Raw genomic sequence first — 14,879 nt, forward strand, 5'->3', positions numbered from 1 at the left:
TCTGTCCTATACCTACCACCCCTTAATTTAAAGCTATGCCCCCTCGTAATAGCTGACTCCATACGTGGAAAAAGGTTCTCATGGTCAACCCTATCTAAACCCCTAATCATCTTGTACACCTCTATCAAGTCACCCCTAAACCTTCTTTTCTCCAATGAAAACAGCCCCAAGTGCCTCAGTCTTTCCTCATACGATCTTCCTACCATACCAGGCAACATCCTGGTAAACCTCCTCTGCACCCGTTCCAGTGCCTCCACGTCCTTCCTATAGTATGGCGACCAAAACTGCACACAATACTCCAGATGCGGCCGCACCAGAGTCTTATACAACTGCAACATGACATCAGGGCTCCGGAACTCAATTCCTCTACCAATAAAAGCCAGTACGCCATATGCCTTCTTCACCGCACTATTTACCTGGGTGGCAACTTTCAGAGATCTGTGTACATGGACACCAAGATCCCTCTGCTCATCCACACAACCAAGTATCTGACCATTAGCCCAGTACCCCGTCTTTTTGTTACTCTTACCATAGTGAATCACCTCACACTTACCTACATTGAACTCCATTTGTCACCTTTCTGCCCAGCACTGCAACTTATCTCTATCCCGCTGTAACCTGACACATCCTTCCTCACTGTCAACAACTCCACCGACTTTCGTATCATCCGCAAACTTGCTCACCCAACCTTCTAACCCCTCATCCAGGTCATTTATAAAAATGACAAACAGCAATGGTACCAAAACAGATCCTTGCGGAACACCGCTAGTAACTGCACTCCAAGATGAACCTTGACCATCAACTACTACCCTCTGTCTTCTTCCAGCCAGCCAATTCCTAATCCAAACCTCCAACTCACCCTCAATGCCATACCTCCGTATTTTTTGCAGTAGCCTACCATGGGGAACCTTATCAAACGCCTTACTAAAATCCATATACACCACATCTACTGCTTTACCCTCGTCTACCTCCTTAGTCACCTTCTCAAAGAATTCAATAAGGTTTGTGAGGCACGACCTGCCCTTCACAAAACCATGCTGACTATCCTTGATCACATTATTCCTATCCAGATGTTCATAAATCCTATCCCTTACAATTCTCTCTAAGACTTTGCCCACAACAGAAGTGAGACTCACCAGCCTATAGTTACATGAAGTTGATGTGCTGGAAATTTTGGCAAACATTAAGACTGCTAAGTCCCCACGGCCAGACCAGATTTATCCTAAGTTATCTGGGAAGTGAGAAAGGAGGTTACTAAGCCGCTGGCTTAGTAACTCTCCATGGGAGTTGTACCAGAGGATTGGCGAGAGGTAAACGTTGTTCCTCTTTTCAAGAAGGGGAATAGGGAAATCCCTGGCAATTACAGACCAGTCAGTCTTACGTCTGTGGTCAGCAAGGTTTTGGAAAGAATTCTGAGGGATAGGATTTATGACTATTTGGAAAAGCATAGCGTGAGAAATGGAAGTCAACATGGCTTTGTGAGGGGCAGGTCATGCCTCACAAATCTTATTGTATTCTTGAGGAGGTGATGAGACAGGTCGATGAAGGTCGAGCAGTGAATATGGTATATATGGACTTCAGCAAGGCATTTGACAAGGTTCCTGATGGTAGGCTCATTCATAAAGTCAGGAGGTATAGAAGATTTGGCTGTCTGGATTCAGAATTGGTTGGCTGTCAGAAGGCAGAGAGTGGTTGTAGATGGAAAGTATTCTGCCTGGAGGTCAGCAGTGAGTGATGTTCCGCAGGGCTCTGTTCTTGTAGTTTTTATAAATTACTTGGATGAGGAGGTTGAGGGGTGGGTTAGTAAATTTGCCCATGACACAAAGGTTGGAGGTGATATCGATAGCATCGAGGGCACGACGTAGACAGAATACAGAGCTGGGCTGAGAAATGGCAGATGGAGTTCAACCTGGATAAATGTGAAGTAATGCATTTTGGAAAGTCTAACTTGAATACTGAATATAGGATTAAAGTCAGGATTCTTGGCAGTGTGGAGGAACAAAGGGATCTTGGAGTTCAAGTGCACAGATCCCTCAAAGTTGCCACCCAAGTGGATAGGGGTGTTAAGAAAGCATATGGCGTTCTGGCTTTCATTATCAGGGGTGATCGAGTTTAAGAGCCGCGAGGTTTTGCTGCAGCTTTACAAAACCCTGGTAAGACCACCTGGGAATATTGTATCTCGTTCTGGTCACCCTATTATAGGAGAGATACGGAGGCTTTGGAGAGGGTGCAAAGAATATTTACCAGGATGCTACCTGGACTGGAGGGCTTGTCTTACAAAAAGAGGTTGATTAAGCTTGGACTTTTCTCTCTGGAGAGAAGGAGGAAGAGAAGTCACCTGATCGAGGTATACAAGGTAATGAGAGGCATGGATAGAATCAATAATCAGACATTTTTCCCCATGACAGGGCTGACTGGCACGAGGGGTCATAGTTTTAAGATATTAGAAGGAAGGTATAAAGGAGACACCAGAGGTAGGTTCTTTATGCAGAGAGTTGCGAATGCATGGAATGCGTTTCCATTAGTGATGGTGGAAGTAGAGTCATTAGGGACATTTAAGCGACTGCTAGACATGCACATAGACAGCAGTGAATTGGCATGTGTGTAAGTTAGGTTATTTTGTTTTAGATTAGGAATAATCCTCGGCACAACATCGTGGGCCAAAGGATCTGTTCTGTGCTGTACTTTTCCATGAAGCTGCAGCCATCCAGTCAAGATTAGATTAAATTAGATTCCCTACAGTATGGAAACAGGCACTTTGGCCCACGCAGACCCATTCCCCAATCCTATATTTACCCCTGACTAATGCACCTAACACTGAAGGCCATCCAGCGTGGCCAATTCACCTGACATGCACATCTTTTGGATGTGAGCACCCAGAGGAAGCCCACGCAGACATGAGTAGAACGTGCAAACTCTACACAGACAGTCACCCAAGGCGGGAATCGAACCTGGGTCCCTGGTACTGTGAGGCAGCAGTGCTAACCACTGTGCCACTGTGCCGCTCCCAGTTAAATGGGGTAAATTCCATCACACTCCTGATTTGTGTGCTGTAGATGTGGATACATCTTGAGTCAGGAGGTTAGTTATTCACAATAGTATTCGTGGAATCATGAACTCTACAGGGATTACTCTACAGTATGGAAGCAGGCCATTCGGCCCTTTGAGTCCATGCTGATCCTCTAAAGAGCAGGTGCAGCAGTCAGGTATTCATTATTGAGAAGATTTGAGTACAGGAACAGGAATGTTATGCTGTAATTGTACAAGACCTTGGTGAGACTGCACCTGGAGTACTATATGCAGTATTGGTCTCCTTACCTGAGGAAGAATGTTCTAGCTATGGAGGGATTGCAATAGAGATTTACCAGACTAGTTCCTGAGATGGCAGGACTGTCTATGAAGGGAGACTGGATCAATTAGGACTATATTCACTGAAGTTTAAAAAGTGAGAGAAGTTCTTATAGAAACCTTTAAAGTTATAACAGAACTAGACAGATAAGTGCTAGCCTGAACCAGGGGTCACAGATAAAGGATAAGGGATAGTCATTTATTATTGAGATAATGAGAATTTTCACCCACAGAGTGGTGAGCCTGGGGAATCCTCTGTCACAGAAAGTGATCTGGTCAGAGGGTGTTTGACTATGATCTGAAGCACAATATACACCCTTTCTCCTACAAAATAAATAAGTTACCATAGCAGAACATTAACTTCAGTAACTTCCAAGTTGGCTTGAAAATTAGATTATTAAAAAACCAAGCAAGTACAAGCTTTCAGTTTTGTGAGTTTTTATGCAAGACCTTCAGACCTTACAGAAAAGAAAACTGGATGAACTAATTGAGTCAAGCTAAAGATTTGAGTTGGAGAGGTAATCTCTGTGGATTTGATGCTGTAAAGTGTTGCTGTTTGGAATAATTGAGAATTTTGTATGACTGTATGTTTTAAAACCTTTCAAATGGTGGCTTGTTTTTTTATTTCATCATGTTTCTTTTTATGTAATAAAGTTCTATTTTCTTGCTGAAGAATCTGCAGCCTCATGTACTTACATGTCATTGAATGACCACATTAAAATACAAAAGAAGATATGATCTGTCAAGCCAGGTTTCATTCTAGGATCTGACTTGTCAAGTAGTGACATCAATTGCAATTATAACAAGTGTTGTGTATAAATGTTGTGACAATTGTTTGTAAATGTCATTTTTTTTTATGCTATTGTCACTTAATTTAGTATTTTTACCTTTCAATTATTTGTTGATCATTTCAACTTACCATTTAAGCTCTCTGTGTATCAGAAGTGCTTTATTCACATGTCTCTGAAATATATTTTCAGCTCTTTTCTATGATTTTATGTTTTTGATTTTCTCCTTCCTCAGACACCATTTATTTTCATTTGCCTCCAAGGAGTGGAAATCGAAAGACGGTTTACGGTGTTTCCTGCTATCGACAGATTGAAGCCAAGGTAAATTTTCCTTCAATAAAAAATAACTTTAATGATTTGCGTTCACAGCCAGATAAGTACTCCTGACCAGCTGGAAACGGAAGACTAAAACTGTTGATTAAACTCATTGCACATAATTTCTCATCTGAACAATGCAAGTATATGAGAATGTATTATACTTCCCCTTTCTTGTGAGAGGGGAGAGCTAAAGGAAATCAGTGTCTGTGGGGAAATGGATGACATTAAAGGCCTATAAATTCCCAGGGTCCAATAATCTACACTCCAGAATACTTCAGAAAGTGGCCTTAGAAATAGTGGATGCATTGGTGGTCATTATCAAGATTCTGTTTGGATTAAAGGAAAGCTAATGTAATCCCACTATTTAAAAGGGGGTAAAGAGTAAACAGGGAATTATAAAGCAGTTAATGTGACATGGGTAATAAGGAAAATGCTAGACCATTTTAGAAGATTTAAAAACAGAATGCTTGGATATTAGTAACAGGATTGAACAAAAATCAGCATGGATTTATCTTCTCCTGGAACTTTTTGATGATAAAACTACTAGAGTTGATAAGGGGGAGGTGGTGGGTAAGGTTTATTTGGACTTACAGAAAGCTTTCATTAAGGTTCCATATGAGGGATAGCATGCACACTTAAAAGTGCATGGGATTAGGGGCAGTATAGTGGCATAGATAGAGAATTGGTGGGCAGACTGAACACAAAGAATAGGAATAAATAAGTCTTTTTTTTGAGAGACAGGCAGTGATGAGTGGAGTAAGGCAGGTATCCATGCTATTTACAAAACATATTCAAAACTGGAGAACATATTTTAAAGGTGAGAGGAGAACATTTTAAAAAGGACACAAGAGGTAACATTTTTACATAGAGAGTGGTTTGTGTATGGAATGAACTGCCAAATGAAGTGGCAGATGCAGGTACAGTAACAGCATTTAAATTGCATTTGGAAAGCACACGAATGTGAAAGGTTTGGAGGGATTTGGAGCAAATGCAGGCAAGTGGGACTAGTTTATTTTGGGAACATGGTCGACATGGACTCGTTGGACCAAAGGGTCTGTTTCCATGCTGTATGACCCTACAGTTCTATAAATACTGATCTTGCTTTTGCCTGGTGATGGTTGATTTTATTATCCAACCTAATGTCTCCCATGATAGGAAAACATTGGTGCTAAGCAGGGGTTAGAGTTAGTGTCAAAGGTAGTGACTGGGATCTTGGCATACATGACCGAGGCAGTTCGCTACAAGATAAAACATCTTCAGACGTTACCCATCTGTCAAGTCATAACGTTCTGAAGCTAAACAAGCAGCGTCTGAATGGCCTTTTGTATATTTGTTATGAGAGTGCAGTTGTCCCCAGATAGTTTTTCACTTGATTGATGTTCAGTAACCTTTGTGAAACCTTTGAGCCTCTATAAGTTGAAAAGTTTGCTATCTGTTCTGAATTGAATGTGTCCTTGTGTCATGAATGCATTCTGGAGCATGGCTGGGAAGTATACAACAAACACAACTGGAGCCAATACACAGCCTTCCTTCTTGCTGTTAGTGACAAGAAAAGCATTCAATGTCATACCACTTTGCATCACGATGGCTATCATGTCATTATGAAACAAGTGAATGACACTGACCTTTTCAGAGCAGCCATATTTGTACAAAGCGTTCCATAGATCTTCCTGGTTTATTGTGTCAAAAACCTTGATCAGATCAATGAACATGTATGGAAGTAATTTTTCTGTTCATAGGACTTTCCTTCAATTTTACATGTTGCAAAGATGGTAGTCATAGGGTCAATGAAAAGAGCAAAACAAAATTAAGAAAATAAGTTCCTCCTACTGTTAAAAGTAATATTTCATGATAATTGGTTCAGGTGGTCTTGCTCCTGTTTTGTTTGTAGGCATAAGTTATGGAGTCATCAGGCAGTCTTGGAGAATAGTCTGATTGTTGATTATGTAGAAAACCCCATTGAGTTTCTAAATCATACAAATCCCTCAATACCTCCAGTGGGATTCCAAAGGCAGATGCCAGCTTATGCATAGAAAACTGTTTTGTGATCTTTGAGAATGATTAAGAGAAAGTTCTTCCAAAATGTAGCTGTTTATAATCAACCTATTCAGAAAAGTTATAATGCACTTCTGAAACATGAAGAACCTGAACCCAGGCCTTTTGTTTCTGAGGTAGAGACACTACCACTGTAACACCAGAGCCCATTGTGAAAGAGTGTACTGTTGTGGAAATGAGTAAGTGCAATCATTGCATTCATGGATTGTTTGTTTCAGAGATTGCCAGAGTGATCTGCCCAACAATAGAGAACCTCATTCCCATTTATTAGTGGCTGATTGCCAACTGTTGAGAGGATGGATGTCACATCATTGGTTTTAGGGTCATAAATTGTCTGCAGATCTATGTGTTGAGACTTTTAAGTTGTTTTTTTGTTAAGAGCTGCTTGGAGTTCATCAGACTTGTTTTCCAACACCAGTCATTCATTTTTCTTGGTTTGGCATTCCTCGCTGGTCATTTCTTGTCAGATCTGTGAGTGCTGTACACTTCATCCAGAAGCTTGTCTGTGTCTTGATTATTGTTGTCAGAGTAGTCCTGGTTCTTCTAGTTATTGAATCCTATCACCTCAGATAATGTATTTTCGTAACGTCCTTTCACTTCTTTGAATTTTTAGTGCTAATGTTGCTCTCTGGGATATCAACAGTTCCTGTGGCTAGATTATAGTCCAGTTCTTGCCTCTTCACCATGTCTTTAGGAACATTTACATCAAGTTTCCTTTAAGGCTTGAGTGCTGAATCATCTTATCTTTTCTTTTTAAAACCATTCTGACACTCTGGATATGAGGGTTGTTCTATGCCCTGATCTTGTAGAGTTGTTTAGAGTCCCGATCGTTCCATGTTTCATTTTATGACTAGTAGTTAGTTAGTTCTTTGTGTTGTAGTTCTTTCTATTTTGACTGCGATGAATGAATGACTAAGCAGGGATGGTATACTGACATGTTCATGGAAAGCTGGCTGTGTTTAAGGTTCTTTTTCTTCTCCTTCCCTGGATTGAGGACAGCAGCTCATAACCTAAAAAGATCTGTTCTATCACCTCGTAAGCTCAACACAATCAATGCGCAGAAACCATTGCCTTGAGCCCACCTGTGCAGAGTTATGACTGAAGTCTGCCACCACCATCCTTGTCCCCACCCATATTTCACCATTACAGCGCACACCACAAGTGTGCAGCTGAAAGAATGCAACTTTGAATTTGCCGTTGCCCTTCTCCTAAGTGAGATGCTAAGGCTGAAGATCCTCATCTACCCTTCATGTCGCTGTCCTGTCTGTTGGCACTAATCATGATCTTCCAAACTGTCAGCTGATGCATGTTTTACTGGTTAACCCATAACTGGGGATTCTGAAAACAGTTACCTTCTCCTTGGTAGACTAGAAGTCAAAGGATTAGGAAGGGCCTGGATGATGAAGAAAGTTAAGCAGATCTTTATCCACAAAAAGTCCCATATGGTTTATGTCCCAAATAGCCTCTTTTAATGAAAGTCCTACAGTTCAGTCTCATGCCAATCCATGTTCAAAACTGTGGGCAACGATGTGATGGCAGGTGTTAGGTACATCTAAACTAGACTGCTGCAGGCCATGTCTACCCCAATGAGCAGTCTGTCTGGGAGAAGGTAACTCTGTAATGTTAATTTGTTAAAAAAATGTATGCAGATGTCTGTGTTTCACAAATCTAATTTGTCTCTGTGAAAAACAGTAAGTCCTATAATGCTTGCAGATAAGTTATTAGGTATTAAAGACTGTTAAGACGGCAGGAAGCTATTTTGCTTATTGTACCTGTATGAGCTCTTTGTATAGCCATCAATTTAATACTTCCATATCAGGACATTGGGACATGTGATTATATCCTACAATATCTCACGTAAGCAAATGGAAAATATGGTAATATCCCAGAGGCAAAGAATGGTGTAACACAGGAGGAGGTCATTTGATCCATGTGCCTCTGCTTTGACAGAAATATCTAAATAATGTCTCTCCCAAAGACCATTAGAAAACCATTGCAATATTCCATAATAACATGGCTACCATTTAAACAAAAATTCAAAAACATCTTAAAACAGTATTGATATCTTGACATCCAATAAACTTTTGAATAACTAAGAATGCTGAACAGGTGAGAGAATTTATAAGTTTGTCCTATTTGTTTCAACCTCCTCTATTTGCACCTTCCCTGTCTGCATTCTGTACAGGGTTGTGAACTTTGCATTTGGAGAAATAACCTTGAATTGGTATTAAATAAAAATTGTTTGCTGTTTACAAATAAATCATTGCACCTTGTTAATATTTTACTGATGTTTGCCACTGTCTCAATGCAGTTATGTTCTGAAAACTATGCCACTGAGTGCATGTCTCTATAATGCTTTAATTGTTCTTAACTTCAGGCCCTGAAGGTTCGGCAGGCTGATGTCACAAGAGAAACTGTTCAGAAGAGTGTTTGTGTACTCAGTAGGTTGGTAAGTGGGCTGAACCTTTCTCAAATATATTTCAAAAATAGCTGCCTCATTTTACATAATTTCTTTTTGGCAAGTATTGTAGAATATGTATTCTTACATTTAACTACTTTGGCATGATTCTAATTTGAACTGTGAAAGAAACAAAATCTCACTTGCGATTTTGAGCAACTGCATTTTTGCTGATTTTTCTTTCCCTTTCTGCATAAAATATCTTTTCCTTTATATACATTAAGTGGACTGAGGAGCTAGCCTCTAGGCCTGCAGGAATGCTGTTCTCAGCTAAGAAGAGTTGCCCGTTGTATATGGCTTCTTGCCTTTCACTAATCTACATGAAACCAAATGCCGACTTTAGAGTTAAAAATGGCAATTCACTGTTTTCGAAAAAATGTGGATGCAAATATATATTTCCTGCTCAATGTTTAAAGCCAATTTCTAGCAGTTTCAACTATATTAGCAACAATGAAGCTTTACTTGTCTTGGAAAGCTATGGGCCATGTTTGGAAATCATTGGGGGTGAGTTTACAAATGCAACTTGCACTATGGACACCCCAGCGGACCCTCTGACATTGTCTTTGTTGCCATACAAATCCAAGAAAAGTGTTGAGAATAACAATAGGAGCCATACTGAAAAAGGCAATTCAGCTCATCATATCTGTGCTGGTATTCTTTGGCCTGTTAAAGTATATGCCTCAATAAATCATGAGACAGTCAGTTGTTCTCCAGAGATTTCTATGTTCTTGAAACTTTATCACAATCCTGCAACTGCTTCATGATGATATGACTGCAACTGTCCAGAGCAGGAAGTCTGAACAAACTCACTGGTTTCAAGGCTCTGTGATAACCCCTATACTATTAATAAACCGCTGACAGTAATTTCTTACTCCATCAAAGATCAACTGCCTTCAGGCATGTGCATTAAATACCATGTAAACAGTAAACTCTTTAATTTCAGCTGCCTCTGTATCAAACTAAACTGACTACGATAGACATCCAAGACCCACAGTGTGGTACGATTGAATTGTCGTTGCTCACTCTGCACCAGATATGTAGTCCATCCTCAATCTCTTCAATTCTGTATCCAGAATACTTAGCCTGTCCTTGAATGTTGCAAAACAATACCCATCTCCACCCAGACCTGTTCAATTATATATTGCCCTTCATTATCTGTTGAAAGAGGGAATCTGAAATATGTTGAGCATTTCCCATACCTTGTCAGCAACCCTCTCAAAATGCCACTATTGATGAAGAGATCCAGCAACTGATTAGCTGGACTAGCTCAACCTTCTACTAACTATGGTATCAGTCTATTCCTGCAGTGAAATCTGGACTGTGTATCAGAGACACGTAAGATAAATTTTACCAGCAATGTCTCCATCTCATTTTCCAGACTTCGGAGGAGGAACATCAAACAAAAGCTAATGTATAAGTGATTTAATAAGTGCATTTAATAAAACTTTTTTTTTAAAGAAAATTGAGTTATTTTCAAAAGAGAGAATTGGAAAGCAGTGAAGGTAATTAAGCTTGTATATAAACTTGCTGCAATCACTCATTAATATTGCAAACAATTTTGTCTGTATGTTATGGAAAGAGGTGAAGGTACTAAGTAATTTAAATGATACAAGAGTTGAGAAGCTGTACCCAGCAGGAAAGATTGAATAGGCTGAGACACCGTTCTCTACAAAAGATACAATAGCAAAGCTTACATAGGGTATTACAGAGAGACGTGTGGGGAAAATTAGAATTATATGCCATTACTATGACAACCACAAATACATTTCTTAAGAGAGGCTGCACTATGGAGCTTGGCTAACACAGGAGTATTAATCCTTCCACATCCGACTAAAATTTACCTGCTCCTCCACCAATGTAATCTACTATATCCGTTGCACCCGATGTGGTCTCCTCTACACCAGGGAGAGAGGATACCTACTTGCGAATCGTTTCAGAGAACATCTCTGGGACACCCGCACCAACCAACCCCACTGCCCCATGGCTGAACACTTCGACTCAGTCAAGAATATGCAGGTCCTGGGCCTCCTCCATCACCAAACCCTTGCCACCCGATGCCTGGAGGAAGAATGCCTCATATTCCATCTTGGGACCCTGCAACCACATGGGATCAATGTGGATTTCAACAGTTTCCTCATTTTCCCCCCCCCTCCATTATCCCAGTCCCAAGCCTCCAACGTGGCACCACCCTCCTGACCTGTCCATCACCTTTCCCATCTATCCACTCCACCCTCCTCTCCAACCTATCACCTTCTCCCTCACTTTCATCCATCTATTGTATTCTCAGCTACCTTCCCCCAACCCCACCCCCCTCCCATTTATCTCTCAACCCCCAGCCCACAAGCCTCATTCCTGATGAAGAGCGTACGTTCAAAACGTCGATTCTCTTGCTCTTCGGATGCTGCCTGACCTGCTGTGCTTTTCCATCACCACACTTTCGACTCTGGTCTCCAGCATCTGCAGTCCTCATTTTCTCCTTACACAGGAGTGGTTGAGATGACAGCACAGATGTATTCAAGGGAATCTAGAGAAACATAATTAGCAAGAAAAGAATAGGGTATAGTAATGGAAGAAGATAAAGAAGGATGAGAGAGATTCAAATATGGCATTGACTTCAGCATGGATTAGTTGCACTGAAGAGTTTATTTCTGTGCTAACCATGTTATGTGATTTTTAACTCTTCCTTGTATTTGCTTTCAAGCATTTTCTCAGCAATTTTAACTTTTGTGACTTGTTACTTATCAGTAGTTTATAGTGTAGAATGCTGTTGAGCAGGTAATGAAAAAGAGCAGCATTTTTAACAAGCTTTCTGGATTTATATGCTTCAGTTCATATCACACCTTGTCATCGACATGCATCAGATTTTGTTCAAGGTTTTGGAGAGATTTTTCCCTATAAAGTGCAAAGTCACTTCAGCAGGCTCAAAAGCAAGTGAGTGAATTAATTAATAGTATTTATGTGATGCTTTTCATGACCGCCAGTCATTTGAATGCACTATACAAGCAATGAATTGATATGAGTGTAATCACTACAAAAACGTATACAGCATGATCCCATAACCAACAGCAAGGTAAATGACCAGGTAATCTATAGTGTTTTTTTTGAATTGGTGTTGGTCAAGGAATAATATCAGCCAGAATTATGGAGGACCTCATCTGCTGTTCTTCAAATAGCTCCATACAACAACAGCAGTAGTAACTTGCATTTATAAAGCAACTTTAAAATACTGTAAGGCACTTCACAGAGGCAGTAGGAAACAAATTATGATAATGAACTGCATAGCAACATTTTGCATTTAGATACTTATTGTCCAGTACAGCACGGCAGAGTGTGCTGCATCATCCTGGCATGCTGTGCTCCACACAATTGCAGCCTGATGTGATAGATGCTAAGGAACAGGAGCAGTCTTCCAAGGAGGAGGATGAGGACGTTGGGGAGGAGAAAGCTGTCCTTGTGCATGACAGAACTCGGCTGCTTCAGGCCCTACAAGGCAGGCAGGACCTGAATGACACCCTTTGAAAGCTGGGTGCAGCAGACCATTATGGACTGTCATTGGTCATCTTGCAGCATTGTTTTTGCCGTGGGGTGGTGAACTGCAGCCTCTGTTCATTTCACTTTTGCTTTTGCAGGCTGTAAATAAAAGCTCATGTTTAGAATTGTCCAAATACTTGCTTGTGTATGATGTGCCCCCACTGAACAGTGACAAGTTGCCAGTCTTCAGTGGGTATTGGGAACAAGATTAGCAATGACGTAGAGATGGTGTTTTAGATGGGATGTAGCTAAGGAAAGGTGTCCTTATAGATAAGCAGTGACTGGGATGTGAGAATGGGAATTGTATGTGTGAAGGAGTTTCAGCCTCGCTGGCTATGTGTCATAAGCTCTTTGGTTTTGTGGCTGCAGTGCCATTAAATGAGGGGCAGTGGTGGATCGCCAGGCTTCTCCAAGTATACAGCATCCTTTTGAAGATGGCACAGGTGCAAGGAGGTCAGTCTTTTGGCACATATCCACTGAGTGGCAAATTGTTCTGGAATTGGCTGTGGTAAAATGGGGCTGGAGACAGGTGGAAGGATGCCGTAGGTGTGCAGTAATTAGTTAAAATGTTGAGTTTCTGGGAATACGGTAAGAAAACTCCATAGGCCTTACCTCAAAAAATCCTCCAAAAGCAATCTGCACTTAGCTAAAAGAATATCATATTCAGCTCTCTATATTTAAGCAGTGAACAGCAATTTATTTCTCACACTTTTCAGATTACATGCAAATCACAGATATTCAACATCTCACATAGTAAACCCTAAATGGCTGCATCAAAATGGGGAAGTGAAACGACAAAACCAACTCTTAGACAAAGAAATGGAGATTGCTTATGCTAAACACAAATGTTGGATATGTTGACATAAAATAATGCCACATATTGTGATGGGAAAGAAGAATGGAAAACTGGAAGTACACTGGGTACTATGAAAGAAATCGATTTCACATGGAACAGCAGTAAGAAGCAGCTTCCTTGAAAGGATTCTTAATTATTTGTCAAATTTGTAACTTTGATGTGTTCTTTTGGCTTGAGGTTTGGCCACTCTCTATGGGGGTTGTAACAGTAGTGCCTTTAATGTAATAAAACATTCAGAAGTGCTAAGGAGAATTATAGAACAAATCTGAGCCATAAAAGAAGGCGTAAAATCATGCGATCAATCACTTGGTGAAAGGTGTCGCAGGTTCGAAAGGGAAGAGAGTAAAGAAAACAGCTGGAGATGTAAGAAAGGAAATCCAAAGATTACAGCTTAAATTTTGAAGGCATGGTCAAAAGGCCTGATCTCAAGCATATGGAGTGTATAAATGTAGGAGAGCAGCCAGGATTGCTTTGGAATTATCATTCTGGAGACAAGGAAAGCATGATTGAGGATTTCAGCAGCGGATGAACCGAGACAGGAGGTCAAGCCAAATGACATTATGGAGATGGAAATATGTGGTCCAGTGATGCAGTGGATATGTGGAGGGAGCTCCTCTCATAACCAGATATGAAATCAAGGTTGTGATTGGACTGGTTCAACCTCAGGAGGCTGCCTGGGGGAGGGGGGGAGGGGGGGGGGGGGGGGGGGAGCTCGGGGTGCGGTGGGGAAGATAGAGAGAGACAGAGAGTGAGAGAGAATGTCTGCAGTTAAGGAACAAAATTGAGAGTAGGGATGAATACAATGGCTTCAGCCTTTCCTAGTGTTTAACTGGAAGAGATTTCTGCTCATGCACCTCGGATAAACAGCTTTTAAATTTAACAACAAATGAAAGCTCAGCGAGCAAACTTACATCCAGAACCTCAACCTGAGCTACAAATCTTCTCAAAACTCACTAACAAATGAAAGAGTTGAGAGGGATGCTGACAAGATAAAGCATTGGTAGGAAAAAAAGAATTGACACTCTGATAATAAGAATGGAGCTAAATGAGAGAAGCTCCATTCAGTTGGATGGCAGTGGAAAGGAAGAAGATGTTATAGTCAGCTGTGGCAGTGAACAGGTTGAGATGTGTGGGCAAGTTTATCACATTTGTGAGCATCATATAGGATGTTGTTTGTTGTTGAAAGTGATGAATGTCTGATTACAGCAATTCAAACATGGAGTTCAGGCAATGAAAGATTTTATTGCACACCATGGGGCATTTTTATGAATATGCTTTGTAATTTTCTTTACTGGGGAGAAATAAAACTTGGGATCAGACAACTGCAAATTTTAGTCCTTCTCTCTCTCTCTCTCTCTCTCATATGAATGATTTACACATTCCCTTTATATATCTTTCTGATGATACAACTGAGGACAGTAACTCGTTATACAGAAGTATGATTATAAACTTGTCAGCCACCACTTCATGGTAGTGCTACACTTCAACTTCTTCAAGATACTAAAATTTGTATTATATTGGAATT

At 40.6% G+C, this 14,879-nt stretch overlaps 1 protein-coding gene across 1 annotated transcript in view; it reads left to right on the forward strand.

Annotated features, from left to right (window-relative positions):
* avl9 (AVL9 cell migration associated) overlaps positions 1-14,879 on the forward strand; it is a 95,724-nt gene that overhangs the window by 17,537 nt on the left and 63,308 nt on the right. The window contains exons 3-4 of the mRNA XM_043688809.2: positions 4,372-4,457; positions 8,887-8,958. Coding sequence (XP_043544744.2) covers positions 4,372-4,457; positions 8,887-8,958 — 158 coding nt within the window. The remainder of the gene's footprint in view (positions 1-4,371; positions 4,458-8,886; positions 8,959-14,879) is intronic.

This window comes from Chiloscyllium plagiosum, unplaced genomic scaffold (assembly GCF_037043375.1).
Source record: "Chiloscyllium plagiosum isolate Xiang-an unplaced genomic scaffold, Cpla_swu_hap1 HiC_scaffold_4, whole genome shotgun sequence".
NCBI lineage: Eukaryota > Metazoa > Chordata > Chondrichthyes > Orectolobiformes > Hemiscylliidae > Chiloscyllium > Chiloscyllium plagiosum.